Here is an 18,955-nt window from a genome sequence, read left to right as displayed (position 1 = left end):
CGGGAAGCACATTAGAAAATTGTCTATAAAAAAGGTGGTGTGGGGCGAGGGGGGGGCGGTGTTCTGGAACAGGATAGAAGGAGAGGCAGGGCTGCTTTGTTGTAGGACTCCAGGGGGCATCATTTACGTTGTAGACTTGTTGAAGTACCTCTGGAATTGTGCAAGGCCGCATGCACAAGCCTGGGAGAAGAACCCAACCCCTGAAAGAACTTTGGACCTGAAGCAGGAGGGGGAGACCAGGATGGGTCAATGGGGAGCTGGCTCACCCACCTCCTTCCCTTCCTCCTCAGGGCTCCGGACGTTACTCAATCTACATCGCCAATTATGCCTACGGTAACGTTGGCCCCGATGCCCTTGTTGAGATGGACCCTGAAGCCAGTATCCTTTCCCGGGGCATTCTGGCCCTCAGAGATGTGGCTGCTGAGGCCGGGGTCAGCAAATACACAGGTATGCATAGTCATGCGGGAGCTGTGCGGTGAAGAGACCTTGCACACCCAAGGAGCTGGTGGGTTGTGTCCCAAGGGAAGGGAGCTGGAAGGTGCTCTTCCCTCCCCTCATCCAAAGGCTTCTCCAATGCTGCCAGGTGTGGCCTTGGGGTCTGCTGGAAAATGAGAAGCGAGTACCACATCACCATCGTCTCCCTATAACCTCTTGCCATTTTCCCACTGCAACCCATATGGCTCCATAGGAGAGAACTGACAAATAACAAAAGCTGAGATTTAAAGCATTCTTTATTGCCAAACAGCAGATGAAATTATTTACTTACACATAAATGGCCAGGAATCGAGTGCTAAATCCATCCCTAAAGCTTCAGCTGGGTCCCGTCTCGGATAACTGAGCTCAAAGAATTGTGTTCGTGTTCTAAAACCTCTCCAGCACTTTTTTTTTTTCTTTCTAAAGGCACACTCCACCCCCCACCCCCCACCCCACCCCCGCATCTTTCTGGATTGGGGACCTATTGTCAGAGTCTCTGACAGGGAGATCTTTCTAGGGACGGCTGTTTTTCTGATTTCAGCACGGCTGCTGACTAAACTTTGATAATCTGCCAATAAGCTGCTGATGGTCAGGCACTCTGGTTCCTGTTCAGTGTGCCAAAAATCAGTAAGCTGGGACCTGTACAACGATTTCTCAAGTGAACCTCGGCCTAACTCATGACCCACCTCCACTTCAGACAGATTAATCCTCTTGTAGGTTGACCTTCCCAGTGTATCTACTCCAACTCGTACTGTAGACTTCTTAACAGACTTCTTCGGGTTGGAAAGATACGTGAGGGGTCATTTGAACCATTCCTCTGCCACCAGACACCTGGGTGGTGACATATTGTCAAAGTCCTACCCAGAACAGTCACCACCTCCCCTGAGTTTATGATGCCTTTTTCAAGCCAACTTTCCACCTTGGTGAAGGGAGAAGATTAATACTGACCTGTCTGACAAAGTTTGTGGGGACAAATGACTAGACAGTAAAATAGTTTGCACAGCTCAAGCCCCATCAAAAAGCTCGAGAGCTCGGCGCATGGATGTCCAGCAGAAAGGCTGAGTGTCGGTAATAAAGCATGTTTCCCTGGAAAAAGGAATAAACATGCAAGAGCTTCAGCCTAGATTTGTACAGTCAATTTGTCTGAATAGTTCCCAGTCCTGTGCACGGAGCTGGCTTGGCAATTAAGTGCCTTGATCTGCAGGAAAGTTGGGGTGGGCTGGTAGTAAGGTGGGGGGATGAAGCACTTGAAAATGATGAAATGGACTGGCAAGGGCTGGCGAGAGGGTTGTCCACAGAATAAAGGAATTCAGAAGGTGGCGGCTGGGTTTGAGCAGGAAGGGGGCATTGTTCCTGCTGGCTGGGCTGGTACAGGACCAAGAAGATGACTATGAGGAGACAACTGAGGAGCAAGGATGGAGGCGGAGGTACCAGCCAACTGGGCTGGGCTGGAAGGACGGGGCAGCTCAAGAACAGGACTGCAGCGTCTGTGGTGGTATGGAGAGAGCCAGGGGCAGCTGGTGTGCCCAGAGGACACGTTAGAACAGCTTTGCAGGCTTCCAGAAGCCATTTGGCTGGCATGAACTATTTGGCCCACCAAGTTTACTGTTCTGTCTGCCCGCCTTCTCCAGCCCACCCTTTCCCTACCGGCCAAGCCCCCCAATGCAGCCCCTCTTGTCTCTCAGCTAACGACACATGGACATCTGGCTGGAAAGCCAGCCCAGAGTGGCCCCTGAGCCCCAGGGATGGTTCCCAAGTGTAAGAGCCACCACGCTGAGCCCAGCCTGATTGCTGAGGCTCTGGGCACGTGGCCAGTACTTAGCGCTGGGCCAGTGCCACCAAGCCTGGGAAGGGAAGTTGGCAGAAGGAGCAGAGTCCAAAGCAGGCTGGGAAGAAATTCACCATGGCCAGATGTGTAGTCAGGGGGCCAGGGATCCCCAGGGGAGAGGCACCTCTCCACTGGACCCCAGGACCAAGTCTCCCGTGTTACATAAGAACAAATACAGGTCCAGAGACTAGAAGGGACTTGCCCAAGGTCACATGGGAGGTTTGTAGAGCAACTAGCACTTAGAACCCCAGCTGACCTTTCCGATGACCTCCGCTTGCCAGGTCCACAGGACAGGAGGGGCTGGTGAAGATGGAAGGCACCCAGCCCCACACATTTGCACGCAGGTCTTTAATTGCAGTTACAGATTTTTGTGGCTGAACTGAAACAGGTGCCTGACCCGGAGTGACCAGGGCAGCAGGGGCAACCCTGGTGGCAGCCTGGCAATGGTGCTGGCCTCCCGCACTGGCTCTCTGCTCTGCCTGAGGGGGAGGGGAGGCCTCCTCTCCAGACACTATTGATTCTGGTAGCGGCAGTTGCTCTGCTAGGTCACAGTGCCATCTAGTGGCTAGCATGCCTGCTCTCGAGGGATGCAAGAGCCTCTGGAGGCCTCAGAGTCAGAGCTTCTTTCTAGAGAAAACCCGGTCCCAACCCCTGGTTCCTATGCATCCCAAACCCCTGCTTACCCAGTTGCCTCACAGCAGCTTGGAATCAGGGCAGTCCTGTGTGGAAGTCCTGAGAACTGGGTTCTCACCCAGCAGAGAGTCTGGCATGGAACCCAAGAGGAGACTGTTAGGGCCTAGAGGTCTGCATTGTCTCTGTGAACCAGGTGGCCCTGGGCACGTCCCTCTGTGACTCTGGGCTCCGGGAACTAGGTGTTTCACAGAGCAGTCAACAGTACAGGGTCTGTGGAAATGGACTCACAGCCAAACCTGAGACAGGACAACAATGACAGTAAGGAGGTAAGCACTCCTTAGAATAATCAACCATTGAGATGAAAAGGGCAGAATTTACTCCAGAACAAAGTTCCGGTGGGCTAGGAAAGAAGGAGGAATGGAAACAGGAAACACAGGAGGAAGTGGGATTAGTGAGGTTACATCCTGGGGATTATAATCATTAAGATTGAAACAAAATGTGTATACATTTTTGAATGGAAAACTGATCTGTTCTGTAAACTTTCACCCAATTCACAATAAAAAGTTAAAAAAAAACAACAATAAGTCTAGAGTTTAGAGCCAGACTGCCTGGAGCACACCCTACATTTCCTAGACCCTCTATCCTGCAATCTCATTGACTCATGGCAAACCCCTTGTGTCTCAGAGAAGGGCAGTGCTCCTTGAGATCTCCAATGGCTGTTCTCTTCTGGAACTAGCTTGCAAGGTCTTTGAGTGGATTTGTACTGCCAACCTTTTGGTTCGCAGCCAAGCACAAACGGTTTGTACCACCTCAGTATTTGTTCTATGTGCAACAGCGGGCAGTCACATAGCTTCTTAGCCTCCGTTTTCTCACCTTTAAAATGGGGGTATTCTGAGACTGGAAGGAGATGAATGTGTGGCATGCCTGGAATTGCCCATTAGGTATAACATTCTCCTCCTCTGAAACTCTGACAGAGAGGGGTGTGGGACTACCTGCTGGACATCTGGGTGCAGGACAGAGAGGGGTATGGGACTCCCTGCTGGACATCTAGGTGCAGGAGCACTGTATAAGCAGAGCTGGGCTGGGTCCTGAGGCACTCTTGTGTCCAGCCCCACTCGGAGCTCATCCCACTTCCCTCCTCTTGTTTGACCCTGCCCCCACTCCCTCCCCAGGAACTCTGCTCACCCTTTTAGGGAGCATCTGTCCAGGCTGCAAGATGATGATTAAAGAAGCCTTAAAAGAAATCTAGAAAGAAAATGAAGGTGGATTTATGATGCCGGGTGGGGAGTTTTGCTGTTGGCTGGGAGCAGTGTGGAACAAAGCAGAGGACAGATCTGATTTATAGGAAGTCATTATCGGAAGAGACGGAGATACTGAAAGTCCAGCTGAGGCCTCCTGGCAGATCCCCTTCAGCAGGCTACAGAGAGGTGGTCAGGGAGCACAGAGTGGGACTTCAGAGCCTCCAAGGTTTGAGGTGGGCACTAGCCTTTGGGCAGGAGCACAGCCAAGTCTGACAACTGGAGAGGCTGAAGTGACAAGCCCTTCAGCCCGGACCCCCAGAAAGTGCTACCCTGCCGAAGGTCCCCAAAGCCCCAGAAAATAAGTAGTGTTTTCCTGGGGTGCCAGATATATTGTCGGGAGGGGATATGGTTTTTTTTGTTAAAATCAATGCAGTTATGGTATGGAACCACATTGCAATTCTTATATGCATATTTTTAATAGAAAACACAAGATTTTAAAAGACGTTTCCAGCCTATGGCTGGCCACTCAGGGCTATATCCCTAGCCTCACCAGGAAAAGCGCTGGTAGAAACATTAAGGCCTGGCGAGGCACCATCACAGTTCCCACCTAAGGAATGTTGACAATAATGCGTATCTTAAGAGTTGTTACAAGATTGGAATGAGAAGACACATATGTGGTACCTGGTACCCAGAACTGGGCCCTGGTGTGGCCCTGTGGTTAATGCACTGGACTGCAAAATCAGTTTGAGCCACAAGGTCGGTGGTTCAGGCTCACCAGCTGCTCCTTGGAAACCATTTACAGGGTCCCTATGGGTCAGAACCGACTCAACGGCACTTAACAACAACACCCAGAACTGAACAGTTGTTATTTAGAGTCATTCCTGCCACCCCTTACCTCTGTCTCTCCCCAGACAGCTTCTTCTAGTCCCTCCCTGCTGGCAGTGGGCGGGGTAAAGGGTGTCTTCCTTCCTGCCCACCTTCCTCCTTCGACACCCTGAAGACAGAGGATCGGCTGGACTGGGCAGCACAAAGGTGGAAATGTCCTTGGCTAATACCTTCCACTCCGTGCAGAGTCCTACCCAGCATCTGGAAGGTGCCCAGAGGCCTTAGGAGTGGCACCACCAGCACCAGCACAATAGGATTCTGTTCTAGAATTTTCTGGAAATCTGGGAGAGAACCCTGTGGCCAACCTGCTCTTTATCCCCAACAACCCGTTCTCTAGTTTCTGTGTGTTCACGCACTGCTCACTCCTCCACCCCTGTGCTTCCCAGCATCTTTGCCCTTCTCTTACAATGCCTTAGATGCTCTTGGTAGCCACCAAAATCCTATTTTTCTCAAGGTCTCAGCAGATTAATACGAGTCCAAGTCCCTTAGTCGATGGACCTCACTCAAAGCCCTCTTTGGGGGCACCCAGGAACCAGCTCTGAAATGAGCTCATCCTCTGATCACCCTGGAGGAGGCATTGAGAAGTAGAGATGGAAGAAACCTTGGAGAGCTTCTCAATTTCCCACCCATTATATAGGGTAGGAGACTGAGGCCTAGAGGTAATATTTTGGAGCTCCTGCAGCTGGTGGGGACAGAAGCCAGGTCGGAAACTAGAGGCCTTTCCTTGCAAACATGAATCCCTTTGTCTCTTTGTTTTGGGTCTTCAGTTTGGAGCAGTTCCGCAGCTTACCTTTACGTCCAACCTCTGTCTTTTATTTTCTCTCCTTTTCTACCACCACCAACCCCCACGGATTAGCCTAGATTCCACCTGGGAGATGGAGCACCTGTACCTGAACTGGACTTTAAGTCTGCACTGCCGAGGTGCCGGGGTTCCGAGGTCTAGGGGAACAGTTCTGGAGGGCAAGAGAGTCTGCCCCATGTAACTGGTTCCTGATGAGCAGAGAATCCTTGGGTACAGGCAGCTCGTAAGCGGGAATGCTGGAAAGTGACAGGAGGAAGTGGGGACCCCGTGGGGAGGGGAGTATTTTCCCTATAACTCCACCTTGCCAACAGCCTGGTGGGCAGAGTAAGCCATCAAGAAGGGAGAAGTAAGGAGGGGCACACACAACCAACAGGAGAACAAGGAGGCCTTTGAAGCTCAAAAGTACTGGGGAAAATAAAGGGATATTATTCACCCAGCAGGTGGTAAACAGTCCCAGCTAATGAGTATGTGGCACCTGACATTTTCCAAGGTAACTTCCAGAAACCAGCTCACTTAGTTTTTTCCACAGTCCTGAGAAGCCTAGAAAGGTTCTGCGATATGCCCAAGGTCACACAGCTGAAACTTGGACTTTCTGCTCCCAGGCCCATGGTCTTCCCCAAGTTCTGCCCCTCTTGCCTGAACTGTGGAACTGTTCAGCCCCAAGAGGAGGTGCTGGCCTCAAATAGAAAAGAGTTCACTGGTGTACAGTGGAGTAACCCTCTCCTGGCTAAAGATGTTCCTTCTCCAAGGCTAAAGATGTTCCTAGCTGCCCCACCCAGCTCCATATTGCTGTTGCCAAGTGCACTCCAGGCAATGTTGAAGTTCCCAATAGCAAGGTAAGCACAGGCTTACTTGTGCTTATTTGCTAATCTGTAGTGAAATTTTTCACTTTTTTTTTCCACATCTAAGATTTCTGCTTCTAAGTCTGGCTGGCATCTGTCTCTCCCAACCCCACAGCACCTCCCTACAGAATCAAAACCTCTTTGCAAATTAACAATCCCTGACAGAGATGAAGTACCCAGTAAGCAAGGTAAGCACAGGCTTACATGTGCTTACTTAGTACTATCTAGTGAACCATTTCATATGTTTGTACCACATCTTGAAAAACATGTGCAATTTCACTACAGATTATTAAGTGCTCACCTTGCTTACTGGGTACTTTGCGCCCTGAGTCCATATGACTGTGTCGAGTTGGCCCCAGAGTGTTTTCTTGAACGTCATCTTTACGGACATAGGTTATCAGGTCTTTCTCTTGCCCCAGCGGCTCAGTGTTCATATTGACGACCTTTTGGTTAGCAGCTGAGTGCTTCACCACTGTACTCTACCAGGGCTCCTTAGGATGTGCGCTAAATCCTCAGGAGGTGGCAGAGGGAGGTTGTGGAAGGTCGGGGAGGGGAAAGAGCAGAAGGAAGAGGGGAGGACTCCTGCTAGAAGATTCTTGCTGAATAAGGGCCTGTGTCACTGAGTGGACATTGAGTGGGAGTGGCAGGCTACCTTCACGATGGATGATTTTTATTGGTTACACATCCACCTGGGAGCACAGTGTCCCCCTGGCATCGGTGAAGGGTACAGACACCCGGCTGCGCCAGTTTCAGGCCTGAGGTTAGCCCCACATCCTGAGGCTCAAGAGGCCAGCTCCCTGGCTGTCGGCTCACCTGCTTCCCAACTGTGTGGTGAATTTGCCAAGAAGGAGTTGTGGGTAACATCTCTGTTATGGTCCGGTTGCCATGGCAATAAATTGTCACTAATTAGTAGTGTGGTTACCATGGCAATTTTCTAGTAATTACAGGTTACAAATGGTGCAAGGCTTCAACCCAACCCAATTAGTTAATTAGAAAGATTTAGAAATTTGTCCAAAAGGGAAATAACCTGCTTTGTAGAAAATGAAGGGAATGTGTCACAGCCTGGGGGCCAGAGGCAGAAAGGAAATTGGAGGATGCTGAAGCAGAGAAGAAGGATGGAGTTGAGTGGCGGCAAGTCCCCAAGCCCCACTTGGATTTCCGGGGGCCCAGGCAAGACTGAGGGCTCCTGGGCTAATGTCTGGCAGGACCAAGCAAGGAGAGCTGCCAGCAGCCACTTAGCGGCTCCTTTTTTAACGGGCAGAGGCAGCGCCCAGGTTGAAGCCCAGCTCCCTTCCCTGCTGGCTTTCCAAGTAGCATCTGGAAGCCTCCCTGTGACTCTCATAATGAAAAGCGGATGCCGTGTCTTAGATGACAGTCCCCAGGAGCCATGTGGGTTTAGTGGCTCGGACTCTGCTTGAGAGCTAAGTAGATTATCTGGGAGGGATCCAGGAGGCAAGAGCCCAACGTGTGTCAGCGAGAAGCCCAGCAATGAGGGTGGTGAGCCTTCAGACCCCCGGCCCTGAGCAGACTCCAGTGCGCAGGTGAGAGGGCCCAAGGTCCCCTCCAGGGGTAACTCTCTGACATCTGGAGAAGCCTGAAACCTCAGTGTCAAATTAACAGAGTCACTTTGGGGAATTTCTGTCCCATGAGGTGAGAGGGACTTGGCTGAGCTCTCATTTTTTTTTAAAAATCAACTTTTGGAGTGCTTCTTAGAGCAATCCTTTTCAAACTTCATGTGCGCACAAACTCCCCAAGGGTCTTCTGAGAATGCAGAGTCTGGTTTAGTAGGAGCCCAAGAGGCTGCATTTCAAACAGCTCCTGCATTTGGCCCGTAGACCTGACTTTGAGTAGCAAAGTTATAGTGTTCACAAAACCCTGTCACTCATTTGTTCCTCACAAACACTCTGAGGTAAAACAGGGCAGACTATCCCCATTATACCGGGTAACAGAAATTGCCCTAGGACATTCAATTTGTAAGAAGTCAACCTGGGACTATCATCCATGTCCTGGGCCCAGTCAGGCTGCACTGTATTGCCAGTGTTTGGGGTTGTGATGAGGGTAGGCTTGTTGTCCTGGGGGTAGGGGCTAAGGCCAAACAATAGAGACACTTTACTTGAAACCCACTGGTTGGAGGCGGTTTCTTCAAATTGTCTTATGGTTGGACTTGTTGATGTGGGTGGCTCAAATTTGATCTTGGAGACTTCAAGCTCATATAGAGCTGGCATAATTTTGTTCTTTCTTTTAAAAAATATACAGGATTGGATTTTTTTCCTTTCAAAATTTACAGCTTCAATTCTTTTTGTAACCAGCCAAACAACGCAGACATTCAAAGAAAAGGCCAACCAGCAGCGCTTCTTCCTGCCCTAAGTCCTAGCCATCAAGGTGCCCAGTATTCACAGTCCAGGGTGGGCATCCTCCCTTGTCTCCACACCCATGCAAGCGTGCAGAAACATGTCCATTCAGAAAGAGAATGTGGTTTTCCATGGTTTATAATAAAAATAGGATTACATAATGCCATTATTTGGCGATTTGCTTTTCATTTAACAATGGACCATGGGCACTCCTCCCCGTCAATACGTTATGGGTCTGTGTAGTCTTTTTAGTCAGTGCAGAATCATATATGGATGGACCGAAATCCGTTCACCAGTCACTATTGATGGACATACAGGATGTTCAAAACTGTTTTCTTCATCAAACAAGCAAAGTCAGCATCCTTGTACTGAGAGCAGGTGGTCCTGCTCCTCTTGTTGTTGATAGATGCCATCAAGTCGGCACTGACTCATAGCGACCCCATGCACAACAGAACAGAACACTGCCCCGTCCCACACCAACCTCACAATTGTTGCTACACTTGAACCCATTGCTGCTGCCACTGTGCCAATCCATCACACTGGGGAGTCTCCCTCTTTTTCGCTGACCCTCTATTTTACCAAGCATGATGTCCTTCTCCAGGGACTGGTCCCTCCTAGCAATATGTCCAAAATATAAGAGATGAAGTCTGGCCATCCTGACTTCTAAGCAGCATTCTGGCTGTACTTCTACTAACTCAGATTTGTTTGTTCTTTTGGCAGTCCATGGGACTATTAATGTTCTCTTCCAACACCGTAACTCAAATGCATCAATTAATTCTTCGATGGTCTTCTTTATTCATTGTCCAACTTTCATATGCATATGAAATTATTAAAAATATCATGGCTTGGGTCAGGCACACCTTAGCCCTCAAACCGACATCTTTGTTCATGAACACTTGGACTCCTACAGGCCTTTAAAGCAGGAATGTATCCATTGGCTTTGACCAGCGTATGTGTGAAGGGAAGCCTCCCTGGTGGCACTGTGGGTTAAGCATTGTGTTTCTAACCACACAGTCAGTGGTTCAAATCCACCAACTGCTCCATGGGAGAAAGATGAGGCTGTCTACTCCTGTCAAGATTTACAGTCTGGGGAACCCTGGGGAGCAGTTCTATCTGTTCGACAGGGTCACTGGGAGTCATAATCACCTCGATGGCAGTGGGGTGGGGTGGGGGGGATGTGAGACTAGGTATGTGTGTGTAAGAGAGAATCTGACATGAACAAAATAGTGTGGGGTGGGTAAGCTGGGTTTAGGGTTACTGTAATTCAGCCACTGTGTGCCCTCTGAGCCTTCATCGTGCTTTCACGCATGGAATCTTGGAAGCATTCCTTCAGCACATGGCTATTTGGTCCTGCTTCTCACCTGCCTCCTCATCAGTACCAACACTCTCCACACAAGTTTATGGGAACTTTGGGGCTCAGGGCAGCAGCAGGAAGGTCGCATTTCTCCCGGAGGCTCTTTGGAAATGTCTCCAGTGAAGCTTCTCCCAGGCCTTGGAGGCAGCCCCCATCCTCCAGGGGAGCCAGGCCTTTGCTTCTGCCCTCACAATGGGTGCATGTCCTTCTAGGGGGCCGGGGAGTCAGCGTGGGTCCCATCCTCAGCAGCAGTGCCTCGGATATCTTCTGTGACAATGAGAACGGGCCCAACTTCCTCTTCCACAATCGAGGTGACGGTACCTTCGTGGATGCTGCGGCCAGTGCTGGTGAGTGGACTCAGCCTATCTGCTCCCACACTCAGCATGCCACCCAGCTCTCAGGGAGAGTGGGAACAATCCTGGCCTGCCCCATAGAGAAACCTCGTGTCTCTCCTGAGTTACAAGCCATGGGGGATATCTGCTGAGAGGGAGAGGGGGGTCTGAAGTTCCTGACAGCATCCTAGAGTTGCCCCATGTATCTCTGAATCTTGCCTACTATGTTATGTCTCTCAGCATCGGTATCCCCTCCAAGCTATCTTGCAAGCTGGCCCCCCCTCACATTTATTGAAAACATTCAATTCAGTCCAATAGCCATTTATTGAGTCTCTGATAAATGTGTTCGGGGCTGATTATGCAGACTGGCATAAGGCCAAGACCCCCACACTTAAGGCACTGGTATTCTAGAAGGGGAAACAGACATACACACATAAGAAAACCTTGCTTTCTCCCTTTGTGTTCATCCCTCATCTGCCCCTGGACCTTTGCACCTGCCATTCCCTTTGCCTGCTCTCTCTGAATCTTCAGCGCTAAGTTCAAATGTCTCCTCTGCACAACTTTCTGGGTTCAACCCCTGAGCAAGCTTGGACTCGCTCCTCATTGTTCCTTGTCCATGCACGTATCTCTCACTCAGCCTTCTACATGGATGTAAGGATTTACTTCTCATCTCCATGGGGACCGAGGCTCACCCAGCAATTTTGCTTAATAGGCTTAATGAAAATGTGTGAATATAATCAAACTATTTATCAGGCTGCCCTGTGTCCACTTCACCCAACCCATTTCCTCCCCATCTTGCCAGTGAGTGGAAGGTTTGGATTTACCTCCTCATTAGAGACATTGGAAGGAGCTCTGCATTCCAGAAGAAGAGATGAGTCGGACACTGGACACATAAATTAAGGTCCTCCAAGTTCATGTGACAGGTAGCATCAAATCCCTAAGCATATGGCAATCCAGTCTTACTCCTTCAGCTTCTGAGTTGCCCATTTGGGGAAACTTCTGGACCAGGGCCCCAGCCTGGTGCCAGCCAGCCCCCAATCCCTGTCTTACCCCCATCCCCTTCCTTGGCAAAGTTAAAGTTGGAGGTAGTTCCCCTGGTCTGTTCTCTCACCCGATCACCTTTCCTAGTTCTGTACTCTGGCATCAAATTATTCTTGTTGCTGAAAAATCAAAGCAGGGGTGAGAGGTTTGAAACCTAGAGGGTTTGATAAGGTGTTAGAGAGATGGAGGCAGAGAGGTGAGTGAACAAGTTGGAGCCGGAGAAGGTACCAGGCGGGAGGAGCGAGAAAAGGTGCTAGGCCCGTAATTGAAAGTCAGAATGATTGCAGGGGTTTAACAAGACATGTCAAGAGGGCATTCATCACCCAAACAGATGCTGCTGTGAAATGCAGCCTGGCACCGATTATTCCAGCAAAAAGAACCAGCTCCTTGTCAAGGTGCCTCATAGATAGGAGAGAAATGGGTCCACACAGAAGGTCACTGACACTGGGTCTGGGGAGCTTTGCCGAGAGTGAGTGGGGATCAATCCTGGGGATTGGAGGCGGCCCCACTGTTTCTTTCTCAAGCCTGAGTCTCACTGCCTCTTCTTTGCCATACCCCCCAAGATTCTTCTAGGTCCCCCACCTTCTCCTGGCCCCCACCATCAGGGTGCCCGAGTTTGCAGCTGGTGAGAGCTCCTGGGGACCCTGGTGTCTGTGACCCCACTCCTAACATACTGTCCCATCCCTCACCAGTTCTGAGGGCCTGAGCGCCAACACAGCTTGTCCTCAGAGTCAGCAAGGATTCAGCAGGAGGGTCCAGAGTCTCCACAGCCCTCACCTCTGCCCCGCCTGAGGAAGCAGGTCTACCTGGAATAGCTGGGGGCCAGGCATCACTTTAGGTAGAGCCACCTGCACACACATCCCCAGGGTCAGCTCAGTCCTGGGGACACCAGCAAATGCTGAGGTGGCGTAACCACATCGCATCGGCCAGACATGCTTCCTTCTGGACCTTACAAGGTTCACTGCTAGCCTCTGGCCATCACCAGCGTCCCCAGTTTGCTTCTTTCTGTCAAATGATTTGTGCCCGTTCATTCATTCAGCAAGTATTTAGTGAGCACTGTGTGGTGATAGCAGGCCCTAAAACCAAGGCTGAGTGGGTACAGGTGAACAAAAAGGAGCCTGACCCCCTGGAGCATAGGGCAGCTGGAAAAACCAGGTCCTAAACTGGGAAGCCTCAGAAGAATGCAAGCACATCCTGTGAAAAAGGCTATGAAGAAAAAGAATAGGAGGCTCTCGGGGGTGGGGCGGTGAGGGGGGAGGGCTGTTGAGATGGCATTTTCACCAAGAGCAGAAGAATAATGCATAGCCAGGTGACTGGGAGCTGGGGAGGAGCCTTCCAGGTGAGAGACCAGCTTGAGTACAGGAGAAAGCTTGGTTCCTTTAAGGAATGAAAGGGACATGGCAGGGTGGGGCAGGAAGGAGGTGAAGGGAGATGGTGCCCATTGCACAGTGAATGAGAGGGAGGGGCATGATCAGACAGGGCCAGTGATCCCCTGTCATTAATTTGAACTTGTCCCAAAAGCACTGAGGAGCCATTGACTAATTTAAGCAAAAGTGTGACATCATCCCAATCATTGTCTTCCTAGTGGAGATTTGGTGTGGTGGTGTACAATAAGCACTGGCCCTCAAGGTTGGTTTGAACCACAAGGTCAGCAGTTCAAACTCTCCAGTCACTCCTTGAAACCCCTCTACAAGGTTGCTATGAGTCAGACCCAACTCAGTGACACTTAACAACAGTGACAGATGCAAGTGGCTGAAAAGAGCTTTGTTATTGTCGGTTTTAGTGCTGTTGAGTGTGATCCGACCTTAGCGACACTGTGTAGGGTTTCTGAGGAATGGCAGGTGGGTTTGAACTGCCGACCTTGTGGTTAGTAGTCCAGTGCTGATCCTGTAGTGCCACACCAGGACTCAGAAAAGAGCTTCAATCCTTCCAAATTCACACCAGTCTCCTAACGCCCACCTATGTAACCCCAACCCTGAGGAAAATCAGTGTGCTTGTTGGCAAACCCCTGGAGGCCAAATCTCTGGTCCCCTTTTTAACTGCTCCCCTCCCACACTGTGGAGAAGTTCTAACTCAGGGCTGCGTGTCTGTCTCCCTCGTCTGCTCCCAGGAAGGCAGAGACAGTGGAGGAGTACCCTCCATCCTTGCTCTTCATGGAGCTGGAGCAAGGTAAGTGCTGGTGGAGAGTGCAGGGGAAGGTACCCTCAGAGCTCCTGCTGTTCCCTCTGCAGGTGTGGATGACCCCCACCAGCATGGGCGAGGCGTCGCCCTGGCCGACTTCAACCGTGATGGCAAGGTGGACATTGTGTATGGCAACTGGAACGGTCCCCACCGCCTCTACCTGCAAATGAGTGCCCACGGGAAGGTCCGATTTCGGGTAAGAAGGAGCCTCACCCTCCTTCCCTTCCCATGCTCAGCTCTGTCCTCAGCCCTGCACCTCCCGTCTAGCTGAGAAGGAACTGTGGCTTTCCAGGACCTGGAGACAGGTGGAGGGGCTGTGATAATGAAGGTAAACTCCTGGTCTTCTACAAAGACTCTAGTACCTGGAGCAGGAAGAGTGAACAGCACAGGAGAGACTCTCCCAAGATGGGCGGGAGGTGAGGAGGACCTGTGAGACCTAGCCTGCATCTTCTGGGTCAGAACAGTCTTGCTGGTGGGTTGTGGAACACCTGAGGGTTGGTGGTTGGAGGTGAGGGGGGAAGGTTGAGGCTACAGAGATCCCAGGGGCTGTTCTGAAGGTCAAACAGCAGAGGGTGGGCAGGGAACTTTGACCTCAAACACCTCCCAGAGCTGTCAGTGGGCTAGCTGGTGGCCATGGTGTAGGTGCTACCAGCTTGTGGAGGGCAGTGCAGGACATGGACCATTGAAGCCAGCCTCAGAATGAAACTCAGGGTACACAGGCTTTTCCAAAGCCCCCTGAGGGAGTGATTTCAAGTCCAGCCTTTGCCCTGTGGTCTGTGTGAGAGGCCATCACTGTGAAGGCCCTCCCTGGTAGGTGACCCCTTTGGGGTGCTCGGGCTCAGCACCCCAGTGGGTCCTGGATGGTGCTCATCTTTAATTAAACCCTGTAGTTCTCAGCCAAGGACGATATTGCACACACACGTCAATCAGGATATAGGATTGTCTGGAGATGTGTTTGGTTGTCACACAGGGCAGGAGATCTACTGGGCTCTAGTGGGTGGAGACCAGAGATGCTGCCACACATCCTGCAATATACAGGACAGTCCCTACAACAGACTTATTTGGCCCAGAATGCCAACAGGGCTGAGGTTGAGGAACCCTGTTAACCCTCTGGCAGCCCCTTCCAGAGCTCACAGGAGCAATCATCCTAATCGTAAACATACCATTTCTGAAATGCCTTCCGTGTGCCAGGAACTGTGCTAAGTACTGTCCATACATTATCTCGGAAGCCCAGGCGTCCAGTGGGGTGACCCCAAGGGGCTCTGTAGGTTTCCATTTTTATAGGATCAATATAATAATAATGAATCAGAAATCCTGAGATCGCTTTGTTTCCCAGCTCTTACACCCTGCTCAGCCTGGTCAACTGGCCTGGTTCTTAATCAGCCTCGTTCCTGTGCTGATGGGAGCAGCTTCTCCCTGGCTATTCCATAACAGCAGGAAGCCCAGGGGTAGGGGACCACACTCAGAAACCCTGACTGGACCCTTCTCAGCCCAGGATGTGGAAAGGCTCCAGGTCTTTAAGGGGTACACGCGTTCTCGGGAAGGTCACACTGCACAACTCTCCTTTTATTTCAAAGGCACATCCCATACTTGGGGCCTTTGCCAGGTCTGCCCAAAGGTCTGCCAGCACTTTGGGACCCCAGCTGGGCTCTTATGGGTCCCTTGGGCAGGTATAGCTGATACTGCAACCTCCCAGAGCAAATAAACCTCAAAAAAAAAAAAGGTTCCTGAGAAACAATATAAGTTGATAGAAGCAGCAAATATCACAGCTACAGGCAGCCACCACCACTTCCTAAGTTGCCAGATTTCTCAGATGGCAAGAGAGATCTATTTAGCTCCTATCCGCGCCAAGAGTTTTACATCCATCACCCCATGCGGTCCTCACAGCCTATTATTATCCCCTGGTACTGATGAGGAAAATGATGTTCGAAGGGCTGAGTAACTGAACAAGATCATACAGCTAGCCATCGAATACACCATGCCTGTGTCCTGTCTGACTCCCAGCTCTCATTAGCTGTGACCAAGGGCAAGCCCCCTCCCTCTCTAGGACTCAGTTACCTCACCTCTAAAATGGGAATGCTAATGTCTGCCCTGGAGTCCTGGTGTGGCCTGAAGGATAATGCGCTGGACTGAAATGTCAGTTTCAACCGCAAGGTCGGCAAATCCACCAGCCACTCCATGGAAACCCTATACAGGGTCACTATGGGTGAGAACTGACTTGACGGTATTTAACAACAACATCTGCCCTGGTACCCTGGTGGCAAAGTAGGTTAAGCATCGGGCTGCTAACCACAAGGTCAGTGGTTCAAACCTAGAGGCTGCCTGCTTCCATAAAGATTTACAGTCTCAGAAATCCTAAGGAGCGATTCTACTCTGTCCTGACTCAGAACTGATCCAATGGCAGTAGGTTGGTTTAATGTCTACCCTACCTAACAGGACTGATGGGAAGGTTCAGAGAGTAGGTGCAAGAGCAGAGTTTCACTGATGTTGCCCAAGATGCGTGTGGCTCGAAACACAGCCCTTCGTGCCCCTTGAGTAGGGAGAGAGGGGCTGTTGCATGGGCAACATGTTTAATCTTTGAGCATATCCCCATTCCCAGTAAAAGGAACTCTCCCCTTGACCATTCCACTCTCATCCACGACCCTCTCTCCTGCCAGGACATTGCCTCACCCAAGTTCGCCATGCCCTCCCCAGTCCGCACGGTCATCGCCGCCGACTTCGACAATGACCAGGAGCTGGAGGTCTTCTTCAACAACATCGCCTACCGCAGCTCCTCAGCTAACCGCCTTTTCCGGTAGACACTTCATGCAGCTTGGCTCATGTGGTTAACATTGGCAGCAGAAGGGGAAGGGTCTGAGGTGGAGGGAGGTGCCTACAGGAGGAACGGAAAGGAGAGGGAGGTGCAGAGATTGCAAGAGGCTGCAGGGAGATGGAGAGAGTACTGAATGAGGAGCTAGCTTCCTGCTGTAGCGGGGAAATGTGGCCCAAAGCACACCTCTAAGCCGAGATCTGAAGGATAAAAATCCACAGCACAGCACAGGGTTTCAGGGTCAAATCCGTTTGGTTAAACCCAAGTTAAGCAAAGTTAGTCAGCTTTATTTACTGTACAATTTCTCGGAGCCTTTAAAATGCCCAGGAGTACTCATGTGCCGCATAACATCTGTTCAGGCAACATCTGACCGCATATTCGTCCATGGTCCCATAAGGTTCTACGTGTAATCAAGTTCAGAAATCCCCACTGGAGTACAGGATGGGGTGAACACAGGGAACACAACAATTTCCTGAATGCAATACATGGATCTCCTGCCTGTACACCACATGATTACACTGCCAGGCAGATACTGGTACAGTACATAGACAACCTGTAACACATATGTCTTGATAGTCATAATGAATGCCTATGTTACTGGCTTATGTGTGTACTGTACTTTCTATCGCTGTTTTATTGAGAGCTCTCTCTATTTACAGATGAAGTCTATTGTATAACAGTGCAAACTTCCATTCACAGGCAGCAGCACCTCATGGATCACCCATTTCTTGAGTGTGGTAGGGTTTTCTCTCCGTTTAATTTTGTTTTGAAAATTTTACCATGAAGTGCATCATGGTTCCTAAACACAGAAACCCAAGGCTCAGGGGAGCAGCCAGGAGGCAAAGGAAAAGCCTCAATTTGAAAGTGAAACAAAAGGCTGTTAAGCATTTGGAAGCTGGAAAATCAGCGAATGCTATTGCTCATGATTTGCACAACATCCAAATCACATGACACCTTATTTCACAGACTGGATCATGGACTTTAAGCGATGCATGACTGATTTCAACTTTCCAAAAGGTGCATTGTGGTTGCTGTTGTTAAATGCCATTAAGTCAGTTCCCATCAATAGCAACCCTGTATAGGGTTTCTGAATCCTGGTGTGATGCTATGGATTAATGCGCTAGACTGCAATGCCATTTGAACAGCAAGGTTGGAGGTTCGAGCTCACCATTCACTCCTCGGAAACCCTATACAGGGTCGCTGTGGGTCGGAACCGACTCGGTGACACTTAAAAACAACAATAGGGTTTCTAAGGAGCAGCTGGGGGGTTTGAACCAACGACCTTGTGATTAGCAGTCCAGTGCTTATCCTATAGTACCACATCAGGACTCCAAAAGGTGGGTGTTGTTGTTGTTAAGTGACATGGAGTTGGTTCCGACTCATAGTGACCCTGTATAGGATTTCCAAGGAGTGGCTGGTGAACTTGAACTGCCGACCTTGTGGTTCAAACCAGCCTTGCAGCCTAGCACATTAACCTGCAACGCCACACCAAGACAGTATTACAAATGGATTGAACCACAGGACACCTCCTTCAAAGGTGGTCTCTTGGGATTTGGTGTTCTGTAAAACATCCTTTGGGAAATGCCAGATTTCTCAGATGGCAAGAGAGATCTCTTTAGCTCCCATCCGTGCCAAGAGTTTCACATCCATCACCCCATGTGTTCCTCACAGCCTATTATTATCCCCTGGGACTGATGAGGAAAGTGAGGAACTGGACTAAGATCACACAGCTAGCCATCGAATGCACAGCGCCTGTGTAGTGATAGACAAGGAAAAGGGAGTTCGAGAAATGGAAGGAGTCTGCAGGCATCTAAATATTGCATCCAGGGAGGAAGGGCTGGGTTTTCTGAGGCATCCAGAGCCCACCACAGATCTGAACTGCACCTTCAGGGGTCAGGCCCCAGAAACTGTGTTTTTAACAAGTGCGTTAGGCACCATGTGACGTTTATCTCACTGGTTTGAGGACCGCTGGTGAACTTGAGACTACCCTCTCCTGTCCCTGGCCCAAAACATGCTGATGGTTCAAGACCAGAAGGGGAGAGGAGAGAGGGGCAGGCTCTTTGGATCCAGGAAATGGGCCTGTTCGCCTGCTCGGCTCCCCACGGCCCTCACCCTTTTCCCCAGGAGGGCCCCAACTATTAATAAACGGTGAGAGCTGTGACTAAGCGTGTTTTAAAATATA

At 50.4% G+C, this 18,955-nt stretch overlaps 1 protein-coding gene across 1 annotated transcript in view; it reads left to right on the top strand.

Moving 5' to 3' along the window:
• CRTAC1 (cartilage acidic protein 1) overlaps window positions 1-18,955 on the top strand; it is a 173,745-nt gene that overhangs the window by 130,162 nt on the left and 24,628 nt on the right. Inside the window, exons 5-8 of the mRNA XM_006831226.1 lie at window positions 291-447; window positions 10,623-10,757; window positions 14,015-14,160; window positions 16,622-16,758. Coding sequence (XP_006831289.1) covers window positions 291-447; window positions 10,623-10,757; window positions 14,015-14,160; window positions 16,622-16,758 — 575 coding nt within the window. The remainder of the gene's footprint in view (window positions 1-290; window positions 448-10,622; window positions 10,758-14,014; window positions 14,161-16,621; window positions 16,759-18,955) is intronic.

Source organism: Chrysochloris asiatica, unplaced genomic scaffold (assembly GCF_000296735.1).
Source record: "Chrysochloris asiatica unplaced genomic scaffold, ChrAsi1.0 scaffold00003, whole genome shotgun sequence".
NCBI classification, from domain to species: domain Eukaryota; kingdom Metazoa; phylum Chordata; class Mammalia; order Afrosoricida; family Chrysochloridae; genus Chrysochloris; species Chrysochloris asiatica.
This window is presented reverse-complemented; position numbering and strand designations above follow the sequence as displayed.